The 20,952-nt window shown below is 43.0% G+C and overlaps 1 protein-coding gene across 1 annotated transcript in view; it reads left to right on the top strand.

Annotated features, from left to right (window-relative positions):
* LOC131490783 (histone-arginine methyltransferase CARM1-like) overlaps positions 1 to 20,952 on the top strand; it is a 259,132-nt gene that overhangs the window by 139,548 nt on the left and 98,632 nt on the right. The window contains exons 5-6 of the mRNA XM_058693237.1: positions 19,050 to 19,156; positions 19,689 to 19,793. Coding sequence (XP_058549220.1) covers positions 19,050 to 19,156; positions 19,689 to 19,793 — 212 coding nt within the window. The remainder of the gene's footprint in view (positions 1 to 19,049; positions 19,157 to 19,688; positions 19,794 to 20,952) is intronic.

The raw sequence follows: 20,952 nt of genomic DNA, 5'->3' as shown, positions 1-20,952 counted from the left end.
AGTGGTATACTTTGATTCCCTTCTCTTTATTTTTTGTGAATCTACTATAGGTTTTGGCTTTATAATTACCATGAAGCTTACATAAAACATCTTATGGGGCACCTGGGTGGCTCGGTTGATTAAGCGTCCAACTCTTGAATTCTGCTCAGGTCATGATCTCATGGTTTATGGGATTGAGTCCCACATTGGGCTCTGTACTGACATCTTAGAGCCTGTTTGGCATCCCCTCGCTCGCTCTCTCTGCCCCCCATGATCATGTGCATGTGCGCATTCTCTCTCTCTCTCTCTCTCTCAAAATAAATAAATAAACTTGAAAAAAATCTTATAACAGGCAATTTTACACCAACAATTCAATTGCGCAAAAACTGTGTTCTATAGCCTCCTTTCCCCATGTTTTGGTTTTGATGTCTCAATTTACCTATTTTTATATTGTGTATTCATTAACAAATTGTTATCGCTATAGTTATTTTTTAAATGGTTTGGATGTCATTATATCCTAGCCAAGTTTTTTTATAGTTTTTTAAAATTGTATTTATTTTGAGAGAGAGAGGGAGACAGAGACAATGCGAGTAGGGTAGGGACAGAGAGAGGGTGAGAGAGAGAATCCCAAGCAGTTTCTGCTCTGTCAGCACAGAACCTGAGTCAGGGCTCAATCTCACCAACCATGAGATCATGATCTGAGCTGAAATCAGGGTCGGATGATTAACCGACCGAGCCACCCAAGTGCCCCTGCTATAGGTATTTTTGATATTCTTGTCCTTTAACACTTAAACTAGTATTAAGTGATTAACACACTGCCATATTATAGAATGACGGTATTTCTGAATTAGTGTATTGTATATTTTCATATGTTTCCATGTTACTAATTAGTATTCTTTCAGTTCATCATAAAGAAATCCTTCCAGCATTTCTTATAAGGTAGGTCTAGTGGCAGTGAACTTCCTCAGTTTTTCTCTGTTTGGAAAAGTTTTCCTGTCCTTTATTTCTGAAGCATAACTTTGCTGGATAGGGTATTCTTGGTAGTTTTTTCTTTCAGCACTTTAAATATATCCTCCTACTCTATTCTGGCCCATAAGGTTTCTGCTGAGAAATCTGCTGATATTCTAATTGGGGTTCCCTTGCAAGTTACAAGCTTTTTATTCTTTTCCTGCTTTTAAAATAATCTGTGTTTGGGGTGCCTGGGGGGCTAAGTCAGTTAAGCACCAGACTCTTAGTTTCAGCTCAGGTCTCATGGTTTCGTGAATTTGAGCCCCACATCGGGCTCTGTGCTACCAGTGCACAACCTTCTTGGGATTCTCTCTCTCACTCTCTCTCTCTCTCTGCCCCTACCTTACTCATGCTATCTCTGCCTTTCTAAAAATAAATAAAATTAAAAAAATAAAATTCTCGTTGATTGGTTTGCGGTTTTATTGTAATATATTTGGGGAGGATTCTTTCACCTTGAGTTTATTTGGTACTATGGATGTCATCAACTTGGATACCAAGTCTCTCTCCAGAGGAAAGGAGATTTACTCCTTCAAAGAAGGTTTCTGCCATCTTTTCCCTCCCTTTCCTTCTGGACCTCCAGTAATTTGCACGTTTTTTTTTCTTTTTATGGTATCCTATAGGTCACATATGCTGTGTTCACTCTTTGTTTTTTAAATAATCAAACATATAAATTTATGTAGGTACCCTCCATTTATGTATATTATTTTGTTCACTCTTTTTCATTCTTTTTTCTTTGTTCTCCTCTGACTGGACAGTTTCAAAGTTCTGTCTTGTAACTTACAGATTCTTTCTTCTGTTTTGTCCAGTCTGCTGTTGATATTCTCCATTGCATTTTTTTCAACTCATTGTATTCTTTAGCCCCAGAATTTCTATTGGATTCTTTTTTATGATTTCTGCCTCTTTGTTAAACTTCTCATTTTGTTCATGTATTATTTTCCTGATTTCATTGAATTATCTTTCTGTGTTTTCCAATAGCTCATTAAGTTTCTTTAAAACAGCTATTTTGAATTATTTACTGGGTAAATCATAGTCTAGTCTTTGTCATTGGTTACCAGAAGATTATTGTGACCCTTCAGTGATATCACATGGCCTTGATTTTTCATGTTCCTTGAAATTTGCAGCATAGCTGTCTTCACATTTGAAGAAGTATCACCTACTCCAGTCTTTAATAACTGGGAGAGAAATACCTTCCATCAGTCCTGCTAGGGATTCTGAGGCTGTCTCAGACCTTCTGTGGATATACCTGCTCTACATTTCTTGCTCCCTTATGTGGCAGAATTCTTTTTTTTTAATTTTTTTTAATGTTTATTTATTTTTGAGACAGAGAGAGACAGAGCATGAATGGGGGAGGGGCAGAGAGAGAGGGAGACACAGAATCGGAAGCAGGCTCCAGGCTCTGAGCCATCAGCCCAGAGCCTGATGCGGGGCTCGAACTCACGAACCGTGAGATCGTGACCCGAGCTGAAATTGGACGCTCAACTGACTGAGCCACCCAGGCGCCCCGAGAATTCTTAACCCTTAATCTCTTCTTTCAATCTTGTGATGCTCGAGGTCAAGTACTGATGGTTTTCCTTTGTTTCCCAAAAGATGATGCTCAAGCTTCAGTGTGTGGTCTCTTCTTGGCCCACGATTTGGGGCTGGCTTTCTACATGCTCACCAGCCACCTGCCGGAGCTTGCTCTCACTGCCACCATCAGGAGCTCACACAGAGAGCTGGCCATAGTGGGGAGGTGTGTGTGAGTGAGGCGTGCAGAGCATTGAACATGCCTGTGGGCCATCTGCAGAGATCCATGAGCAAGATGTCTCCAGCAGCTTGTTAGTGAGCTTCTTGATGGAGTCCATAACCCAACTTCGTAGGATTCTTGTCCCTTTAATGCCCTCTGTGAGTCCTGTCTGCCACTCTCCTAGTCTCTTCCCATTCCCAGTCATGCTTCTCATGATTTGGTAGTCTGGATGGGGTGAAAAAGAAGTGAACATCTTTGGCAGCATTCCGCACAGCTGGAGAAGCTGGGAACTTACACACTCTCACTTTCCCCCGTGGTAGAAATCATGGGCAAGAAGATCTCTCCTAGCCTTAAGATCTGCTTTCTTGGAAGAGGAGTGATGTGGGTAAAGTCAGACTGTTCCTCTTACCCCCTCCAGTGTGTCCAAATTCGTATTTTATTTTTTTGCTTTGACAGTGTGTTGACACTTACCCATTGAAAACCTGGATTTCCACAAAAGTGCTCTCATCCATAGGTGATTATCCAAGATAGTGTTTTCTTGGGGACTCTCAGACCACAGTTGAGAAGGGCTGGAGCTAGTTCATAGGTCCCTGCAGGGTCCATTGCTGGAACCAAGATCTTTGTACCTGGCACCTGACACATGGTGGGGTGAGACTCTGCCTCTGTCTTTTTGTGTACAGGGCTGGATCCCACAGCTCCCATGAAGGTGCTTTAGGCCATGCATGGATGCCAACTTTTTCTGGGGGATGGGTTGGGCGGTAGACACAAGGGATGTCTTACTCAGGTCTGATGCTGACATCACTGTAAACTTGGTGTTCTTGTTGCTTTACTGTGATAAGTCATACATTGTGTGATTGATAGTTACCTGGTTTATACGGACAGTTATTGATCAGCTGGAATATTTTTTAAAAGTTTTGGGAATAATTTTCCCAACCCAGAATAATGGAAAACTAGTCTCCAAAGAAGGGAATTCTGCATTTACACACATAAAAGCCATGACTGTCATGATTTTGTAGTGCTGGGCATAAAAAAACAAAAAACAAAAAAAACATTTCTCTGTGTAATCAGTCTCTCTGGCTGCAGCTAAGCCATTTCTCTGTTAGTTATGTCACCTCAGTCTAGTACCTCTGAATTCTGTCTTTGTTCCTTTTGTCCTCCAGTGTAGAACATGCTCTTCAAGAATGTCCTACTCTCCCTCTCTCTCTGCCCCTCCTTCACTCTGGTGTTTTCTCTCTCCCTCTCTCTCTAAAACAAAAAGAAAAGAAAAAGGAAAAAGAAAAACAAAGTCCTACGTTTTAGAATTCCCCACTTTCTGGAATGCAGATGCTGGTAAGGGCAATAAACATTGGCCTCGCTAATTTGACTCAGAGGAAACTGTGTCTGTATCTCACCTTCATCTGTACAGCAGAGATCATAACACCTCCCGGCAGTGGGGATTGAATTAAACAACACCATGAATGTGAAAATATCAAATGGAGCAGTTCATAAATATGTGCTTGCTTTTTAACCGTGGCTGAGACTGGTAGCAGGAAGTATCTCTCTTCTCCACTCCTGATTGCTCTTTTGTGTTTATCTCCCCTCCTGCTCTTTCCCCCAGCCTCCTCCTCTTCACTTTGGTTCCTGGGCAGATGCTACTATGAAGACAGTGCAGCTCCCATCTGCTTTCAGCATATGGGACCAACACTGTTGCTTCCAAAGTCCTTGTATTTGCTGTTCAGAGCCGGGGAGGGGGAGGGTGGTTATTGTGTGGAAAGTGAGGCAGAAAGTTGCAGACCAATTTAACTGGTCTGTTAAATCTTCATATAGTAACGGTGGAATCAACAGATCGATCTTTTTGTCCGTCCTCCATCCGTGAATCCAGCTCCCAATTTCTTCCACCATGAAAGTGGAATTTCCACACATGTTTATGTAAGAAAATTAAAATCCATACATTTCAAGATCAGGGAAAATATAGAAAGCACAGAGAACTGAGGCCAAGAGGACATTAAAACACCAATCTGCATAGCATAGGACCCACAAATACTACTGCAGACCCATGATTTTGGCTCTCAGCATCCTGGCACCCAAGCAGAAGGGCAAACGTGATCAATTTACAAGATTCCCAATGCCCACAGGGGCAGAGCAGTGGCCAGCAGGCAGACTATATCAAGCAAAGCTCCTTTTGGCGTTAGATCTGAAGAAAGTTTCTCAGCGTGGGCCCCTAATCATATGTGGAACATCCTTCAAATGAGAGTATCAAGAGTTCTAAGCTCAGTGCCCATTCGAGAGCTGGCGTGCAGTTAAAGCTTCAGCTAAGTCACCCCCTGCACACACACACACCAAACAAAAACAAAGCAAAAAAACACAACACCTGCTGGCTTTGGCCATGAAAACACTGCCTGTAACCAATATCATTGAGTGTAATCCTCCTGACTTTGGGTCCATGGTATACACCATTCCATATGAGGAGAGTACAGATGGATGTCGACCAAGGAGCGTTCATTCAACTCGACTATACCCATTGGCTGCTTATCACAGAGGTAGATGCTTGGGCCCGTTTCTCATGGAAGTAGATGGTTGGGCCAGTTTGTGAGGAGAGGGTGATAATGCAGGCCATGCTATGGGCATCCTTGCTGGGCAGGATTGCTCTTCATCTATGGATGTCACACTCCTGAGGTCCCTAGATCATCTCTAGCCGTAGGGGAGGGTTAGGGGAGGTAGATGCCCTGATAGAAACTCATCTTCACAGCTGAAATGACACTCAGGACAGTCGGCAGCCCCACAGTGCTGGGAAGGTGAGTTGTTCAGGAATGATCCGGACCCATCCCCAGAGCTTATCTAAGCGCTGTAGACTTAGAGTTTGAATGTGCTCTCTTGAGCATCTGCACAAAATAGCCAAGTAAAGTCACTGCCAAGAAGATCAACAGCTTCTTCTATAAGCTCGAAATGAAACTAACATGTGATTGAAAAGGTAGCATGGTAAAATTTCGTCTATCATTTTCTGTAGCTTTTCTGACTTCATGATGCTTGGAAATAGAAGGGGGGTTGTTGATATTTTCAGCTGCAGACTTGCTGTCCACTTAATTTTGTAGTGGATCATGGGGGATATGGGAGCACAGACTCAAATGCCAGCAGGGCCCAGGCCGGGGACAGAAGTGCCCAGAAGAGGGCCGGTTGCAAATATGAGACGTCCGCCGCCTTGGCCACCTGGAGATGCGTTTGCATTCAAAACACGACAGCAGCTCCTTCCCTTGTGGTGGTTGTTGCCACGGAGAAATTCAGACCCAGGGATATCCTGATGCACACTTTTAGCCAGAAACTCACATTTCCTGTGAAATTTTTCTGGTTTTTAAGACACAGGATGGCCAAATTTAAAAATGCCTGAGGGCTGGATTTAGCCTGTGCTCAGTCATTTTGCACCCAATGAACCAGCTATATAAATGTGAAAGAGAAAACAACAGAATAGCAAAGAGATTGAGCTACGAAGGCACGTGCATATCCCTGCTTCCAGCCAATTACAGATTCGTGTCATTGAGAAAACCACCGTAGGTGAGTTTTTCTCTCTCTCTCTCAAAAAAAAAAAAAAAAAAAAAAAAAAAGGAAGACAAGAATAATTCATTGTAAGGTAGCACAGCTGTGTAGTATTATTGTTAAATCCATGTTTGAGTGGAAAAGAGCTAGATCTTAAAAAGAGCTAGCTTTGAGATCTTAAAAGCTCGATCTAAAAGTCCCCTATTGGGGCACCTGGGTGGCTCAGTCGGTTGAGCGTCCGACTTCGGCTCAGGTCATGATCTCATGGTCTGTGAGTTCAAGCCCCACGTCAGGCTCTGTGCTGACAGCTCGGAGCCTGGAGCCTGCTTCCAATTCTGTGTCTCCCTCTCTCTCTGCCCCTTCCCCACTCATGCTCTGTCTCTCTCTGTCTCTCAAAAATGAATAAACGTTAAAAATTAAAAAAAAAATAAATAAAAGTCCCCTACTGTGGGACACCTGGGGGGCTCAGTTGGTTAAGTGTCCGACTCTCGATTTCAACTTAGGTCACGAGCCCATCATTCATGAGATCAAGCCCCAAGTCGGGCTGTGTGCTGACATGTGGAGCCTGTTTGGGATTCTCTGTCTTCCTCTCTCTCTCTCTGCCCCACACCTCTTTCTCAAAATAAATAAATAATCTTTTTAAAAAAGTTGTATTGGGGCGCCTGCGTGGCTCAGTCCCTTGAGCGTTGGACTTTGGCTCAGGTCATGATCTCACGGTTCGTGGGTTCAAGCCCCGCGTCGGGCTCTGTGCTAACACCTCAGAGCCTGGAGCCTGCTTTGGATTCTGGGTCTGCCTCTCTGTCTATCCCTCCCCCGCTTGTGCTGTCTCTCTCTCTCTCTCTCTCTCAAAAATAAATAATCATTAAAAATTTTTTTAAGTTGTTTTGAAAAAGCAAAAGATGCTCCTTGTCATCTGAAGTGGTTTTTTATGTGACTTGAAATCTCAAGTCTGTCAGGTACAAAGTACCTTCTTTCCTGTGCCTTGGAACAGGTACAGATGTGCTCAACTGAGTTTAGGGTCCTTCTGTCTCATCCATTTACAGATAATACATAAAGAGAATCCCAGAGAGATTTTTTTTTGTCTACCTATTATGCTAAGTTTTCACTTGGCTAAATGAAGTACCCTGAACATTATGCTCTGACAGTACAGGCTGCTGTTCCAGTTTTTAACATTTTATGTTGGATTATATTAATGCTTACCCAGAGTTAGTTGTTTGGAGAATGTAGGGAATATGGCATAAGCAACCATAAAAATGTTGATTTCAAGGGGCTCCTGGGTGGCTCAGTCGGTTGAGCATCCAACTTTTGCTCAGGTCATGATCCTGCGTTTGTGGGTTCAAGCCCCGCGTCGGGCTCTTTGCTGACAGCTCAGAGCTTGGAGCCTGCTTCGGATTCTGTGCCTCCCTCTCTCTCGGCCCCTCCCCTGCTCGTGCTCTATCTCTCTCTCAAAAATAAATAAAACATTAAAAATTTTTTAAATGTTGATTAAAGTTGTTAAATGTCATTAAATTTTTTTTAATGTTTTATTTATTTATGAGAGAGAGACAGAGACAGAGGGAGCATGAGCAGGGGAGTGGCCGAGAGAGAGGGTGTTATAGAATCCAAAGCAGTCTCCAGGCTCCGGGCTGTCAGCACAGAGCCCAGCGTGTGGCTCGAACCCACAAACACAAGATCATGACCTGAGCTGAAGTTGGATGCTCAACCGACTGAGCCACCCAGGCGCCCCCTTTTCTTTTTCTTCTTGTCATGATAAGCATACTCTTTAGTCCCCATCACCTGTTTCACCCACCCACCCCACCCACCTCCTGTCTGGTAACCATCTATTTCCAGAACTTTTTTGGGTGTGAAAAGGAATGCAATCAGTAGTTTCTGCAGGATAACCTCCCTTCAGAGCCCCAGAGCCCATCCGCTGTATAACGGTGTCTGAGTCTCTTCCTTCAGCCTGCGTGACCCTGCTGTCCAGCCACTCATTCTTTTCCTTTTTAATTTTTTTTAACGTTTATTTATTTTTGAGACAGAGAGAGACAGAGCATGAACAGGGGAGGGTCAGAGAGAGAGGGAGACACAGAATCCGAGGCAGGCTCCAGGCTCTGAGCTGTCAGCCCAGAGCCCGACACGGGGCTCGAACTCACGGACCGTGAGATCGTGACCCGAGCCGAAGTCGGACGCTTAACCGACTGAGCCACCCAGGCGCCCCACCAGCAACTCATTCTTAACTAAGGTGGGACACAGGATCCGATGCTCTGCTGGGTGGGATATGGGAATCCAGTGGTAGAAACAGAATGCCAGGAGGTGTGGGCAGGGCCAGATACTCTCAGCGAGTGTGGACAGGAATATGGAGCTGGTAAAAACGTGCCACATCAGGGCTGCAACATGATCCAGGACCGGAAGTGTTGACTCAGTCTGCTGCTGGGAGCAAAACCTGGGTTTGGGCTAGCCACAGCTCAAACGCTGCAGAAGCCACACAGCTGAATGTATGTTTTCCAAGACTCACCTTTCCCCAGTTGGTCCCTTGAGGCACACAGATCTTCTCACTTATACTTCCCATTCCCACTTATTCTGTCATGTTTCCACTTCTCTCTCAGCAGTGGTCAGCTGTGCTTTGGTCAGTCCTTACTCTTCTTTCTTCTGCTGACAGACGCCCAGTTTTCCTTTGGGTTCAAACAGGGCTGACTCGAGTCTGGTCAATGAGCACGGACCCCTGGCCAGAACAACAGACTCAGGAATGGGTCTTTAATTGAACAGGGTTCAATGAGGTTCGGTCTGGGGCTTTTGTTGGAACGTGTTAGAAAGATTGGCTCTGCTGGGGTGGTTGCGGTGTTGTTCCGGAGATGCTGGTGGTAATCTTGTTCTGTGATGGGTCATCTCATCCTCCTGAGCGTGAAGCCTGAAGCGAGAAATAGGGATTAAGAAAGAGAGAAAGAGACAGTGATAGAAAGATGGGGAGGCAGAGCTAGGAAACAGAGGGAGAAGTAGAGAGAGGGTGTCTCAGCACTATCCTTTGAGATCCTGGACACAGCCATTCCTGAAAATGGAATTTTAATCCTTGATTTGTCAGTTTTGTGAGCCGGAGCATTTCTCTTTCAGTTCAACTTAGCTGAATTTCCACCACTTGCCAACCAACGAGTTTTCACTGATGTCCTTTGCTTAGAATCTTGGTCCTGCTCGGGGTCAGTCAATTATCCCTCTGTCCAAGGCTGACCCCTGTTCCTTCTGCTTACTGGAGACCACACAGTGCTTAGATTCTGGGCTTTTCCTGTCGGCGGTGGAACACCAGGGCGGGAGGATGAGGATCCCACGGGGATGAGGGACTTGGCTCAACCTTCAAACAAATGAATGAACCTCCCTCCAAACCTACCTTCACAAATGGTGAGGCCATTTTACATGTTTAGGTCAATGCCGATCATCTCAGTAAGTGTTTAATTGGTTTTTAAGATAGGCATGAAAATCGCCTCAGAAACTTGATAAAATGTGTGACCCATTTTTTTTTTTTTGCAGAAGTCTCTAAAGATTTATAGATGTAACAAGTATAGAAAATACTCCCGAATGGCTCTCCCCAGTGCCTTGTACTAATGTTTTGGTTGGACAAAAATAGTGTTAGGTAAGTGGTATATGGATCATGAATTACAGGTTTGGATTGCAAATTGCAAGGCTCGGAGAGAAAAGCAAAGCGAGTCGAACATTCAGTTTCTGAGAGTGCCTCAGTACTTTTGTTTTGAGAGAGGCTGATTTGGCAGTTGCTTTCAAGGAATGCTGACAAGTTTTGTTTTGTTTTTGTTTTTTGTTTTTTTTTTCCCCCAAAAGGAGACAAAAACGGTATGAGAGAGAAATTAGCTGGACGTTTGGTGAAGCCGTCTGTTTGTCTAGTTTTCCCATGCGTACAATAGAAATATCCAGTGTCTTTTTTTTAAATGTTTATTTATTTGGTTTGAGAGAGAGAGAGAGAGAGGGCGAGCGGGGGAGGACTAGAGAGAGAAGCAGAGAATCCCAACAGGCTCCACGCTGTCAACGTACAGCCTGACGCAGGGTTCAAACTCACAAGCCGTGAGATCATGACCTGAGTCGAAATCAAGAGTCGAGCGTTTAACCGACCGAGTCACCCAAGCGCCCCAGAAATAGCCAGTATCCTGTAATAGTGCTCTGTCGACCGCTCAAGGAATCTACTTTATGTCTAAATCCTTCTGCTACTTTACTAAGAAAACCTGCTTGTATGAGAAGTAAGAAGGGCCGTCCTTCAGTTGAATTTCACTCAGCAGCAGAGTCCCCTGCAAGTATACGTGTGGGGGGAATGTTCAGAGAGAAGACCAGCTTGCAGCTGTTGGCCTCCTACCCATACTGCTTGAATGATGCCCCCATGGGTACACCTGTTTGTCCAGCTCTGCCCAGATAGGAGGAACAGTGCAGTCTTCCCTAACCCATTTCCATCCCGAGAGGGGGGGCACCCAGACCATGAAGCTAGGGGAAGGAGAATTGAATGGGGCAAGTCGTTGCTTCGTTGTCTCCTTTGTGTACTGACTGCAGGAAAATAGATCGCTTCCTTAGGTGCCCAGCGCGCTGAGCTTGATTTGGCAAACTTGAGCTGATGAGCTAGAGAAAAAAATAAAAGAGGCTGTCGGTAAATGAGTCACGATAGCCCCAAAGCATGTCTGCTACAGTGTTTAGAGTTTGACATATTATTTAAAAAAAAAAAAAAGAAGAAGAAGAAGAAGAAATCCACACCGCGATTATCATATTGTCAGTTGTGTATTTTCTGGTACAATTTTGGGACATGTGGCCAGAACAGGTGATGCAGTCAGACAGGTATTACCCTTTCCTGCAAAGAAAGATGCTTGGTAAATAAACTCTGCATGGAAAGCACTACAGACAGTATCTCTTGTAAATAGCAGCTATTTAAGAGAAGCGAGCAAACAAAAACAGATCCCTTCAATCTGGTCTTTTGGAAGGAACAACAATAAGGAAACGGTGAATCTCCGCAGTCTATTGATCCGCGAGTATGACTGCATGCTGAAATTGAAAAGTAATGGCTTGGTACGAAGAAGCCGAAACCGAGCTCGAGAATCAAAGGAAAATGATGAGAGCCATGGCTGTAGCACGGTTAATATCTACGTGGTAGAGAAAATTGCATCTTTTTGTTTGTGGTGAAAATGACAGAACATGGCGGTTTAAGCCAGAGCGGCTGCCCTCTTCACAAACAGTGTGGATAAGTGTGTCCTTTGAAAGAAGTCCCCTTTTGACTCACGATTCATGCCTTGCCGGAGGGACTTGGCTTTTGTTAGGAATAGAGGGCATTTCCTCCTTCCTATATGCCCCGCCCTGTGCTTCGCTTCTGGAATCTACCCAACTGGGACCTCTTTATTCCAGAGCCCTGGCTCTGACCTCTCTCCTCCCACCTTTTCTACCCTGAGCGGCCGGAAGGAGCCAATATGCAAACGTGAACATCCATTTAGACTTAATTATGTTCTAAACAGCGGGCCTTTCTTTTCTCTCCTCTGGGAGCCTTCCTGGCCCTACAGAATGAATGGCATCTTGTAAACAAATGATGCCTGCAGATCAAAAAGCTTTTTCATTAAAAAAAAAAAAAAAAGAAAAAAAAAAGGCTCTTCTTGCCAAAATGTTCTCCAAAGGCAAAAGTACCTGCTGGATTTAAAGATTCCTTCGCTCCTCTTGGCGAAAGTCCCTCCCCCTGGTTTGGAGAATCAAGGAAGAGAAGTTGCGTCTGGCTGTGTCTCATTTTGGGTCCTCCACTGAGAATTGCCACAGACGGGAGGTTTATGTCTCCCCAAAGTTCATATTTTGAAACTTCATCCTCAATGTGGTGGTATTTGAAGGTGGGGTCTTTGGGAAGCGATTATAAAAGAGACCCCAGAGAGGTCCCTTACCACTTTCACCATGTGAGGACACCGCCAGAAGCGAGCAGTCTGCAACACTAGGGCCTGACCATGCGTAGCACCCTGATCTCAGAATTCCAGCCTCCAGACCTGTGAGAGATGGATTTCTGTTGTTTATAAATCACCCACTCTACGGCACTTTGTTAGAGGGGCCTGGATCGTTTAACACAGTGTCCTCCAGAGTCCTTTCTTCTGGACACTGAGGGGAGGGAGAAGTCAACAATTAAATTTCTTGTCCTTTTAAAAGTGTGTTTAAAAAAAATCCCTCAGGTCATGATCTCGCGGTTCGTGGGTTCGAGCCCCGCGTTGGGAAGCTCGGTGTCTGTGTCTCTGTCTCAGTCTCTGTGTCTCCTTCCCTCTTTGCCCCTCCCCTGCTTGTGCTCTGTCTCTCTATGTCTCTCAAAACTGAACAAATGTTAAAAAAAAATAATTACAACAAATTTTTAAAAAATCCTCATACCTCGCATGGAAACACAGACATTTTCTTTATTTGTACATATTCATTTAACCACTTAAAGTAAAGGTAAGGGTGGCTTGTAAGGAAAACATTTTCCTGGCAGCCATTGGGACAGAAATCATCATAGGCAGGAGTTAATTGATGCTGCTTCCTGCACTTTCCTGGATGCTTCTTAGTTTCTGAATCCCATAAATACATCGTAAATTTGTTACACAAGAGACTCTGAAAGAGTTGTGACTGTAGTGTCTGTAGTGTAATAATATTGGATTTTTCAAATAGCAAACATAATAGAGCTAATAGATACAATTACTGTTTATTTTGGAAGGCCGGTTATGTGTTGCATGGATACTGCTGTAACCTAAAACTTTGTTGGAACTTCTCTTTTGCCATCGTCTCCTTTGGAGACGGTTGTCTCCTTTGGAGTCAGTTGGTGAGTGACACAAGACTAGCCGTGTTACTTGATAGTCATAATCTTGTTTGTTAACCAAAAATGATACTTTTCCACGTGTCACACATCCTGTTTGCTAAATTAGGCACCCTTTATTTTTGGCTGTATTAAGAGCTCGGATTTCCCCCAAAGTATGGAGACGGTTGAGAATATTCAAAAGACTGTGCGTTGAACAAATGAATTTACTGTAGGCTTTGAAAGCCCAAACAGCTTAGATGCCCAGGATTCAAAGAACTCACACATGGGTGACACAAACCACTGCTGGCTGTCTCTGTGAGATCAGAGGGAATTGGACAGGGGCCAAGAGACCAGAGCTGGGTAAATATTATCTAATATCTTCTGGTATTTTTTTTAGTATGTCTGAGAAATTTCATTTCATTTCATTTCGTTTCATTTCATTTCATTTCATTTCATTTTTTGGTACATTTGAACATTTCTTTTTTTTTTTTAATTTATTTATTTTTTTATTTTTTAATATATGAAATTTACTGTCAAATTGGTTTCCACACAACACCCAGTGCTCATCCCAAAAGGTGCCCTCCTCAATACCCATCACCCACCCTGCCCTCCCTCCCACCCCCCATCAACCCTCAGTTTGTTCTCAGTTTTTAACAGTCTCTTATGCTTTGGCTCTCTCCCACTCTAACCTCTTTTTTTTTTTTTTTTTTTTTGACCATTTCAGTAGTCTCAGCAGATTTCAATTATACAATCCACTGTTAGCGACTGTAGTCACCATGTTATACATTAGATCCTCAGACCCTGTGCATCTTGTAGCTGAACATTTATATCCCTTTACCAGCCTCTCCCTATCCTATTCTGCCCCACAGCTCCTGGCAACCACTTTTCTACTCTTTCTTTCTAGGAGCTTGACTTTTTAAAAGAAGATTCCACGTGTAAGCGATAACATGCTATATTTGTCTTCCTCTGTCTTACTTCATTTAGCATAATGCTGTCAAGTTCTATCCATGTGGTCGCGAATGGCAGGATTTCCTTCTGTCTCATGGCTGAATAATATTTCATTGTGGGGAACAGATGTTATATAATATATAATATACATATATATTAACATAAAATATTTCTCACATCTTTATCCATTCATCTGTTGACAGACACTTAAGCTAGTTCCCTGTCTTAGCTACTGTGAATATCGTTGTAATGAACATGGGAGTGCAGACATTGCTGAGATAATGATTTCACTTCCTTTTGGATTATATACCCAGGAGCGGGATTGCTGGATCAGATGGTAGTTCTATTTTAACTTCTTGAGGAATTTCCTTACTGTTTTCCGTGGCGGCTGCACCAGTTTACATTCCCGCCAACAGTGCACGAGGGCTCCCTTCTCTCCACATCCTCACCAACACTTGTTATCTTTTGCTTTTTGATGATTGCCATTCTGACAGGTGGGAGCTGATGTCTCGCTGTGGTTTCGATTTGCGTTACCTGATGATGAGCGATATGAAGCGTCTTTTCGTGTGTCTGATGGCCATCTGCATGCCTTTGGAAGAGTGCCTGTTCAATTCCATTGCCTAGTTTTTAATCAGATTGATTAGGTTTTTTTCCTACTGTGGGGCTCTATGAGTTCTTTATATATTTTTTAGATATTAACTCCTTATCAGATGTGTGATTTGCCAATATTTTCTCCCATCCTGTAGGTTGCCTTTTCATTTTGTTGGTATTGTCTTTACGGCACAGAAGCATTTTAGTTTGATGTCATCCCGCTTCTTTATTTTTCCTGTTGTTGCCTTTGCTTTTGGTGTCAAATTCAAAACATCATTGCCAAGACCAATGTTGAAGTGTTTACCCCATTTTCTTCTAGAAGCGTTATGGTTTCAGATCTTATGTTCCACAATTTAATCCATCTTGAGTTGACTATTGGGCATGGTGTAAGGGGTCCAGTGGATATCCAGAGGTGCGTGTGGATGTCCACTCTGCCCAGCATCATTTATTGCAGAGACTATCCTTTCTCCATTATACCTTCTTCGTTTCTTTGTTGTAATTTGGTTGAGTATATAAACAAGAGTTTATCTCTGGGCTCTTTCTTCTGTTCCATCCATCTGTGTGTTTTTATGACAATGCCATAATGTTTTAATTACTACACCTTTGTAATATAGTTTGAAATGGGAAAGTGTGATGCCTCCAGCCTTGTTCTTCTTTCTCAGGAGTGCTTTGGCTGTTGGGGGTTTTGTGGTTCCATACAAATTTTAGGATTGTTTTTCTGTGAAAAATGCCCTCAGAATTTTGATAGGATGGCACTGAATCAGTAGATTGCTTTGGGTAGTGTGGGACATTTTCATCATATTAATTCTTCCAAACTATGAGCACAGGAGATATTTCCCCTTATTTGTGTCATCTGCAACTTTTTTCATCAACGTCTTACAGATTTTAGTATGTAGATGCTGGTGTCACTTCCTTGATCCCGTTTATTCCTAAATATTTTATTCTTTTTGATGCAGGTTTATTTATTTTTTTTTTTTTAATTTTTTTTTTTCAATGTTTTTTATTTATTTTTGGGACAGAGAGAGACAGAGCATGAACGGGGGAGGGGCAGACAGAGAGGGAGACACAGAATCGGAAACAGGCTCCAGGCTCCGAGCCATCAGCCCAGAGCCTGACGCGGGGCTCGAACTCACGGACCGCGAGATCGTGACCTGGCTGAAGTCGGACGCTTAACCGACTGCGCCACCCAGGCGCCCCTTGATGCAGGTTTAAATGGGATTTGCTTTCTAGTAGTTCGTTGTTGGTGTTTAGAAACACAGCTGACTTTTGTATATTGATATTGTATCCTGCACCTCTATGGAATTCATTGGTTATAACAGTTTTTTTGGTGGAGTCTTTAGAGTTTTCTATTTGTCTGCAGATAGAGACAATTTTGCTTCTCCTTTTCCAATTTGGATGCCTTTTCTTTCCTTGTATTGCCTAATTGCTCTGGCTAGGACTTCGAACACTTTGTTAAAAAGGAATGGCGACAGTGGGCATCCTTGTCTCGTTCCCAGTCTTAGAGGAAAAGCTTTCAATGTTTTACTGTTGAGTACGCTGTCAGCTGAAGGACTGTCACGTATGGCTTTTGCTGTGTTGAGGCGTGTTCCCTTTTTATACCCAGTTTGTTGCAAGCTTTTATCTAACAAAGTTTTAAAACATTTTTGAAGTTTCAAAATAGTACCCAATGTCTTTTGAAGGGAATAAAATGCAAATATAGAAAATTGTAGTTGAATAGAGTTGGTACTTTTGACCCCCTGTAGAAGTTGACAAGGAAATAATTAGGTCCAAAATTTGAAGGAACATGGTTAGAAATCTTGTTGAAATTAAGATCTCCTAAGTCTGTGAAACTGTTGCCTCTGGGAACAAATCGGAAAAACAAGACCAAAAGGAAACCGTAATTAATGGGCTCTATAGCTTTATGTGTAGTTGAGAGATTCTATATGAAAAGTACTGACCAGAAAAAGCTAACTATTGTTCATGAAAAAGCAGGCTGTAGGAAGGCCTGGGTGGCTCAGTTGGTTAAGCATCCGACTCTTGATTTTGGCTCAAGTCATGATCTCAGGGCCATGGGATCGAGCCCCGTGTCCGGCTTCACACTGGGCATGGAGCCTGCTTGAAATTCTCCGTCTCCCTTACCCCGTATCTTCCCCACTCACAGGCATGCGCGCACGCACTCTCAAAAAAAAGGAAAAAAGAAAAAAACAGGTTGTAAAGCAGGAGAGTTCAGTACTATTGTAAATAATACAGAGAGAGATAAAAATATATGGAAAAAATTACTGGGAGATTTTATCCCAAAATATTATTAGTGGTTATACCTCGGAATTCTTTTTGCTTCTGGGCTTTCTTTTCTGAATTGTTAAATTTCATATGATCACATTATTTACAGAGTTTTTTCTTAATTGTAAAAGAAAACAGTCAAAAGGTAAATGTCATGGGGGAACAGAAATACCGATTCGTCTGTTGATTGCCCACGTAGGAGGGAATTGTAAAGAATTAGAGTCTCTTTTACTGTAATATAGAGTTAGGATACTTATTTTGTACGGAGGTTCTGTTAACTGGAGTTCTCAAGAATGTCTTGTCATCAGAGTCACCAGGGACAGAGTTACAGATACAGGTGCTGGGCTCTGTCATCCCAAAATAGTACGCCAGGGTAGGGACTTGGGGTCCAACTATAGGGAAATGGCATGTCCATCTGAAACATACATCCATTAACAGTCATGTCAAGAGACTACTTAAAAATGCAGGAAGTTATTCATGTACTTTTTTCTTCTTTTTTTTTTTAATGTTTATTTATTCATTTTCAGAGAGAGGGGGAGAAAGAGAAAATCCCAGGCAGGCTCCACTGTCAGCACAGAGCCTGACATGGGTCTTGATCCCACGAACCGTGAGATCCTGACCTGAGACAATATCAAGTCAGACACTTAACCAATTGAGCCACCCAGGTTCCCCAATAGTATCTTAAATTAAAAGATGTATTTATAAAATAATGGGATGAAATTGTGCAAAGAGGAATTTTTCCACACACACGCACACACACACACACACACACCCCAAGAGAATATACACCGAAATGTGAACAGTAATTAATAGCTTGCATAATGAGATGATTATTTTTATTTTCTTCATTTGGGTTTGTTGCATTTTGTGAATTTTCTACACTTTTCAAATACTGATTTTGTAATTATGCAAATTTTTTTTGCATTTTTAAACATTATTTTTGAAAAATTTTTAAATTTTAAATTATTTTAAAAATTTTGTGTTTATTTTTGAGAGAGACTGAGAGTGGGGGAGGGGAAGAGAGAGGGGGGACAGAGGATCCAAAATGGGCCGCGTGCTGACAGCAGAGAGCCTGAGGCAGGACTCGAACTCACAAACCGTGAGATCTGACCTGAACTGAAGTCAGACGCTTTACCACCTTAGCCACCCAGGCGCCCCTCAAAGACATTTTTAAGGCAAAATTCACAAAACTTGACAGCCTTGTAGGCTGTGTTAGCTATTAGTGATACCACTTTGGGGATTTTTTTTGAGCCTTCACTTATGTATTTTTTTCCTCAAATAATAGAAAGCTTTGCCTTGTATTCACGTATCTTCAGTTATTGTCCTTTTTCTCTGTACACCTAGAGAAGTGTGAAAAGAACCCTGTTGTTACAATAGAATGAGATTATATAGATATACATATGTATATATATCCATTATATGCATATTTTGTATTCACATATATATTTTTTCCTTATCATCAACAATCACCTTCCCCAGAGGACTTACTTAGAATAAACCTGTTTGGCTTTGTGAATGCGGGACCAGGAGGATCCCATGAGCCCAGTCTCTATGTGTTCCATTAAGCTCTCTCATGTGATATTGGTGAATGCAAATATGTGTGACAAGTGTACGTAAGGGTGTCACATCTCAGAGTGGCACCCATAGCCACCTTGCCATTCCTTATCATGTGTGTGTTTGGGGATGAACATGCCCTTTGAATCTTCTTTTTTTTTTTAATTTTTTAATGTTTATTTATTTTTCTGAGAGGGAGAGGCAGAGCGTGAGCAGGGGAGGGGCAGAGAGAGAGAGAGGGAAACAGAGAATCCAAAGCAGGCTCCAGGCTCTGAGCTGTCAGCACAGAGCCTGACATGGGGCTCGAACCCATGAACCGTGAGATCATGACCTGAGCTGAAGTTGGGTGCTCAATTGACTGAGCCACCCAGGCGCCCTTTCTTTCTTTCTTTTTATTTTTTTAAGTTTATTTATTTTGAGAGAGAGAGAGAGAGAGAGAGAGAGAGAGAGAGCATGAGCCAGGGAGGGCGGAGAGGGAAAGAGAGAGAATCCCAAGCAGGCTCTTGCTCTGCAGCGTGGAGCCCGATGCAGGGCACAAACCCAAGATCTGCGAGATCACGACCTGAGGCGAAATCAAGACTTGGATGAATGCTTGACTGACTGAGCCACCCAGGTGCCGTCTGCCCTTTGAATCCTCTACTATTTTCCCAGAATTTTGTAAAGAGCGTAGTGGTGAATTCTGTGCTTCCCTCCGTGTAGAAACGGGTCTGCTTTTTGTCCCTGCAGATCTCAGCTCATTTTCAAATACCTTGAAAAGCTGCCGGAATGAGAAAAAGGAGTCCTCGGTGTTCAGCCAGCGGACAGAAGAGGCATCAGCCGTGCAGTATTTCCAGGTCAGGAAAGTTGTTCCGGGTGGAACTGAGTTTCCATGTGATGCACACCTGCGGATACACCTGAGCGGGCTAGAGGGCTGGCTTGCCTGATCAGGATTATCATCGTCACTACCTCCCGCTCTCCTCCCGCTCTCACTCAAGACCTCTGTCCAAGTCCTATTTTTCTCTCCTGGCTCATGAGACTCATTAGGGACATCCCTTTTGGCTCTGGCCTTTCTCTCTCTTATCGCTGTTACTCTTGACCCTCATAGCCTCTGCTTTGAGGAGGGACCCTGGGCACTTACTTGTCTGACCAACATCGAGGCCTGAATCTATCTCGTGAAGCAGCTGCTGAAAGGCTGGGGTCCACTTACAGTTCTAGACCTTACAAACAGAGCTAAGAAGGACAGGTCCCTGTGTCTTTCAGAGCCTCAGCTTGCCTGTGTATTAGGTTAAGCCTACCTTGACCAAGGTGGCTCTCAGAACCATGTGTGCATGAAGGGGACAACTTATGGGTTGTTGACTGTCCCTGTCCTTGTCTTTTCCCCCACAGTTTTATGGCTGCATTTCCCAGCAGCAGAACATGATGCAAGATTTTGTAAGGACAGCCACTTACCACAGAGCCATCCTCCAGAACCACATTGACTTTAGAGACAAGGTAATGCCAGCAGCATGTTATTATCTCAGACCATTTTAAGAAGGCTTGTCAAAAACGAGAATCAAAATTAAGCTTTGGTAGAACCACCGTATGACCCGGCAATTCCACCCCCTAATTATACACGCCAAAGAATTGAAAGCAGGCATTCAAACAACTATTTGGACATGAATGTTTATAGCAACACGATTCACAATAGCCAGAGTGGAAAGAACCCAAATGCCTATCAGCTGATGAATGGAAAAACAAAATGTGGTACGTCCATACAATGGAATATTGCGGGCATCGTTCGTATTTACCTTAAAATAATGCAGTGCTGATACGTGCATCAACATGGGTGAACCACGAAACCTGCTGAGAGAAATGAGTGACAGAAGCTCATAAATATGATTCCGTTTACATGAAACATCCAGAATAGGCAAATCAGAAAGGAGGCAGACAGGTGGGAGCCAGGGGCAGAGGAAGGGAGGAGTGGGGAGTGGTGCTTAATGGGTACAGCGTTTTTTTTACGGTGATAGAAATGGCTGGAAACTTGAGACAGGTAACAGTTACATAACATAGGGAATGTGCCAGATGGCACTGAATTTTACAATTTATTTATTTATTTATTTATTTATTTATTATTTTTTTTTTTTTAATTTTTTTTCAACATTTTTTATTTATTTTTGGGACAGAGAGAGACGAGCATGAACGGGGAGGGGCAGAGAGAGAGGGAGACACAGAATCAGAAACAGGCTCCAGGCTCCGAGCCATCAGCCCAGAGCCTGACGCGGGGCTCGAACTCACGGACGGCGAGATCGTGACCTGGCTGAAGTCGGACGCTTAACCGACTGCACCACCCAGGCGCCCCTGAATTTTACAATTTAAAATGAGCAATGGTTCGTTTGACGTTATGTGAGTTTTACCTCAATAAAGAAATTAAGTTTCGAGTGCCAGGAACTCAAGAGACTGAATGACCATCTCTTGGTGCATGGAATGGGTTAGGACCTCTATTCCTACCTAATGAATAGCTCTTATTAAGTCACTGTCCTTCGATTTTTTTTCATAGACTCCACAAGTGCCTGCACGTATTTCCTTCACAAAATGCATCTGAATGATGAATGACTGCTAACACGTTATGAAAGTATTGTCCACTATTATTCTCCTACCTGTTAAATACAAA

Source organism: Neofelis nebulosa, chromosome 12 (assembly GCF_028018385.1).
Source record: "Neofelis nebulosa isolate mNeoNeb1 chromosome 12, mNeoNeb1.pri, whole genome shotgun sequence".
In the NCBI taxonomy this organism is placed as follows: Eukaryota; Metazoa; Chordata; class Mammalia; order Carnivora; family Felidae; genus Neofelis; species Neofelis nebulosa.
This window is presented reverse-complemented; position numbering and strand designations above follow the sequence as displayed.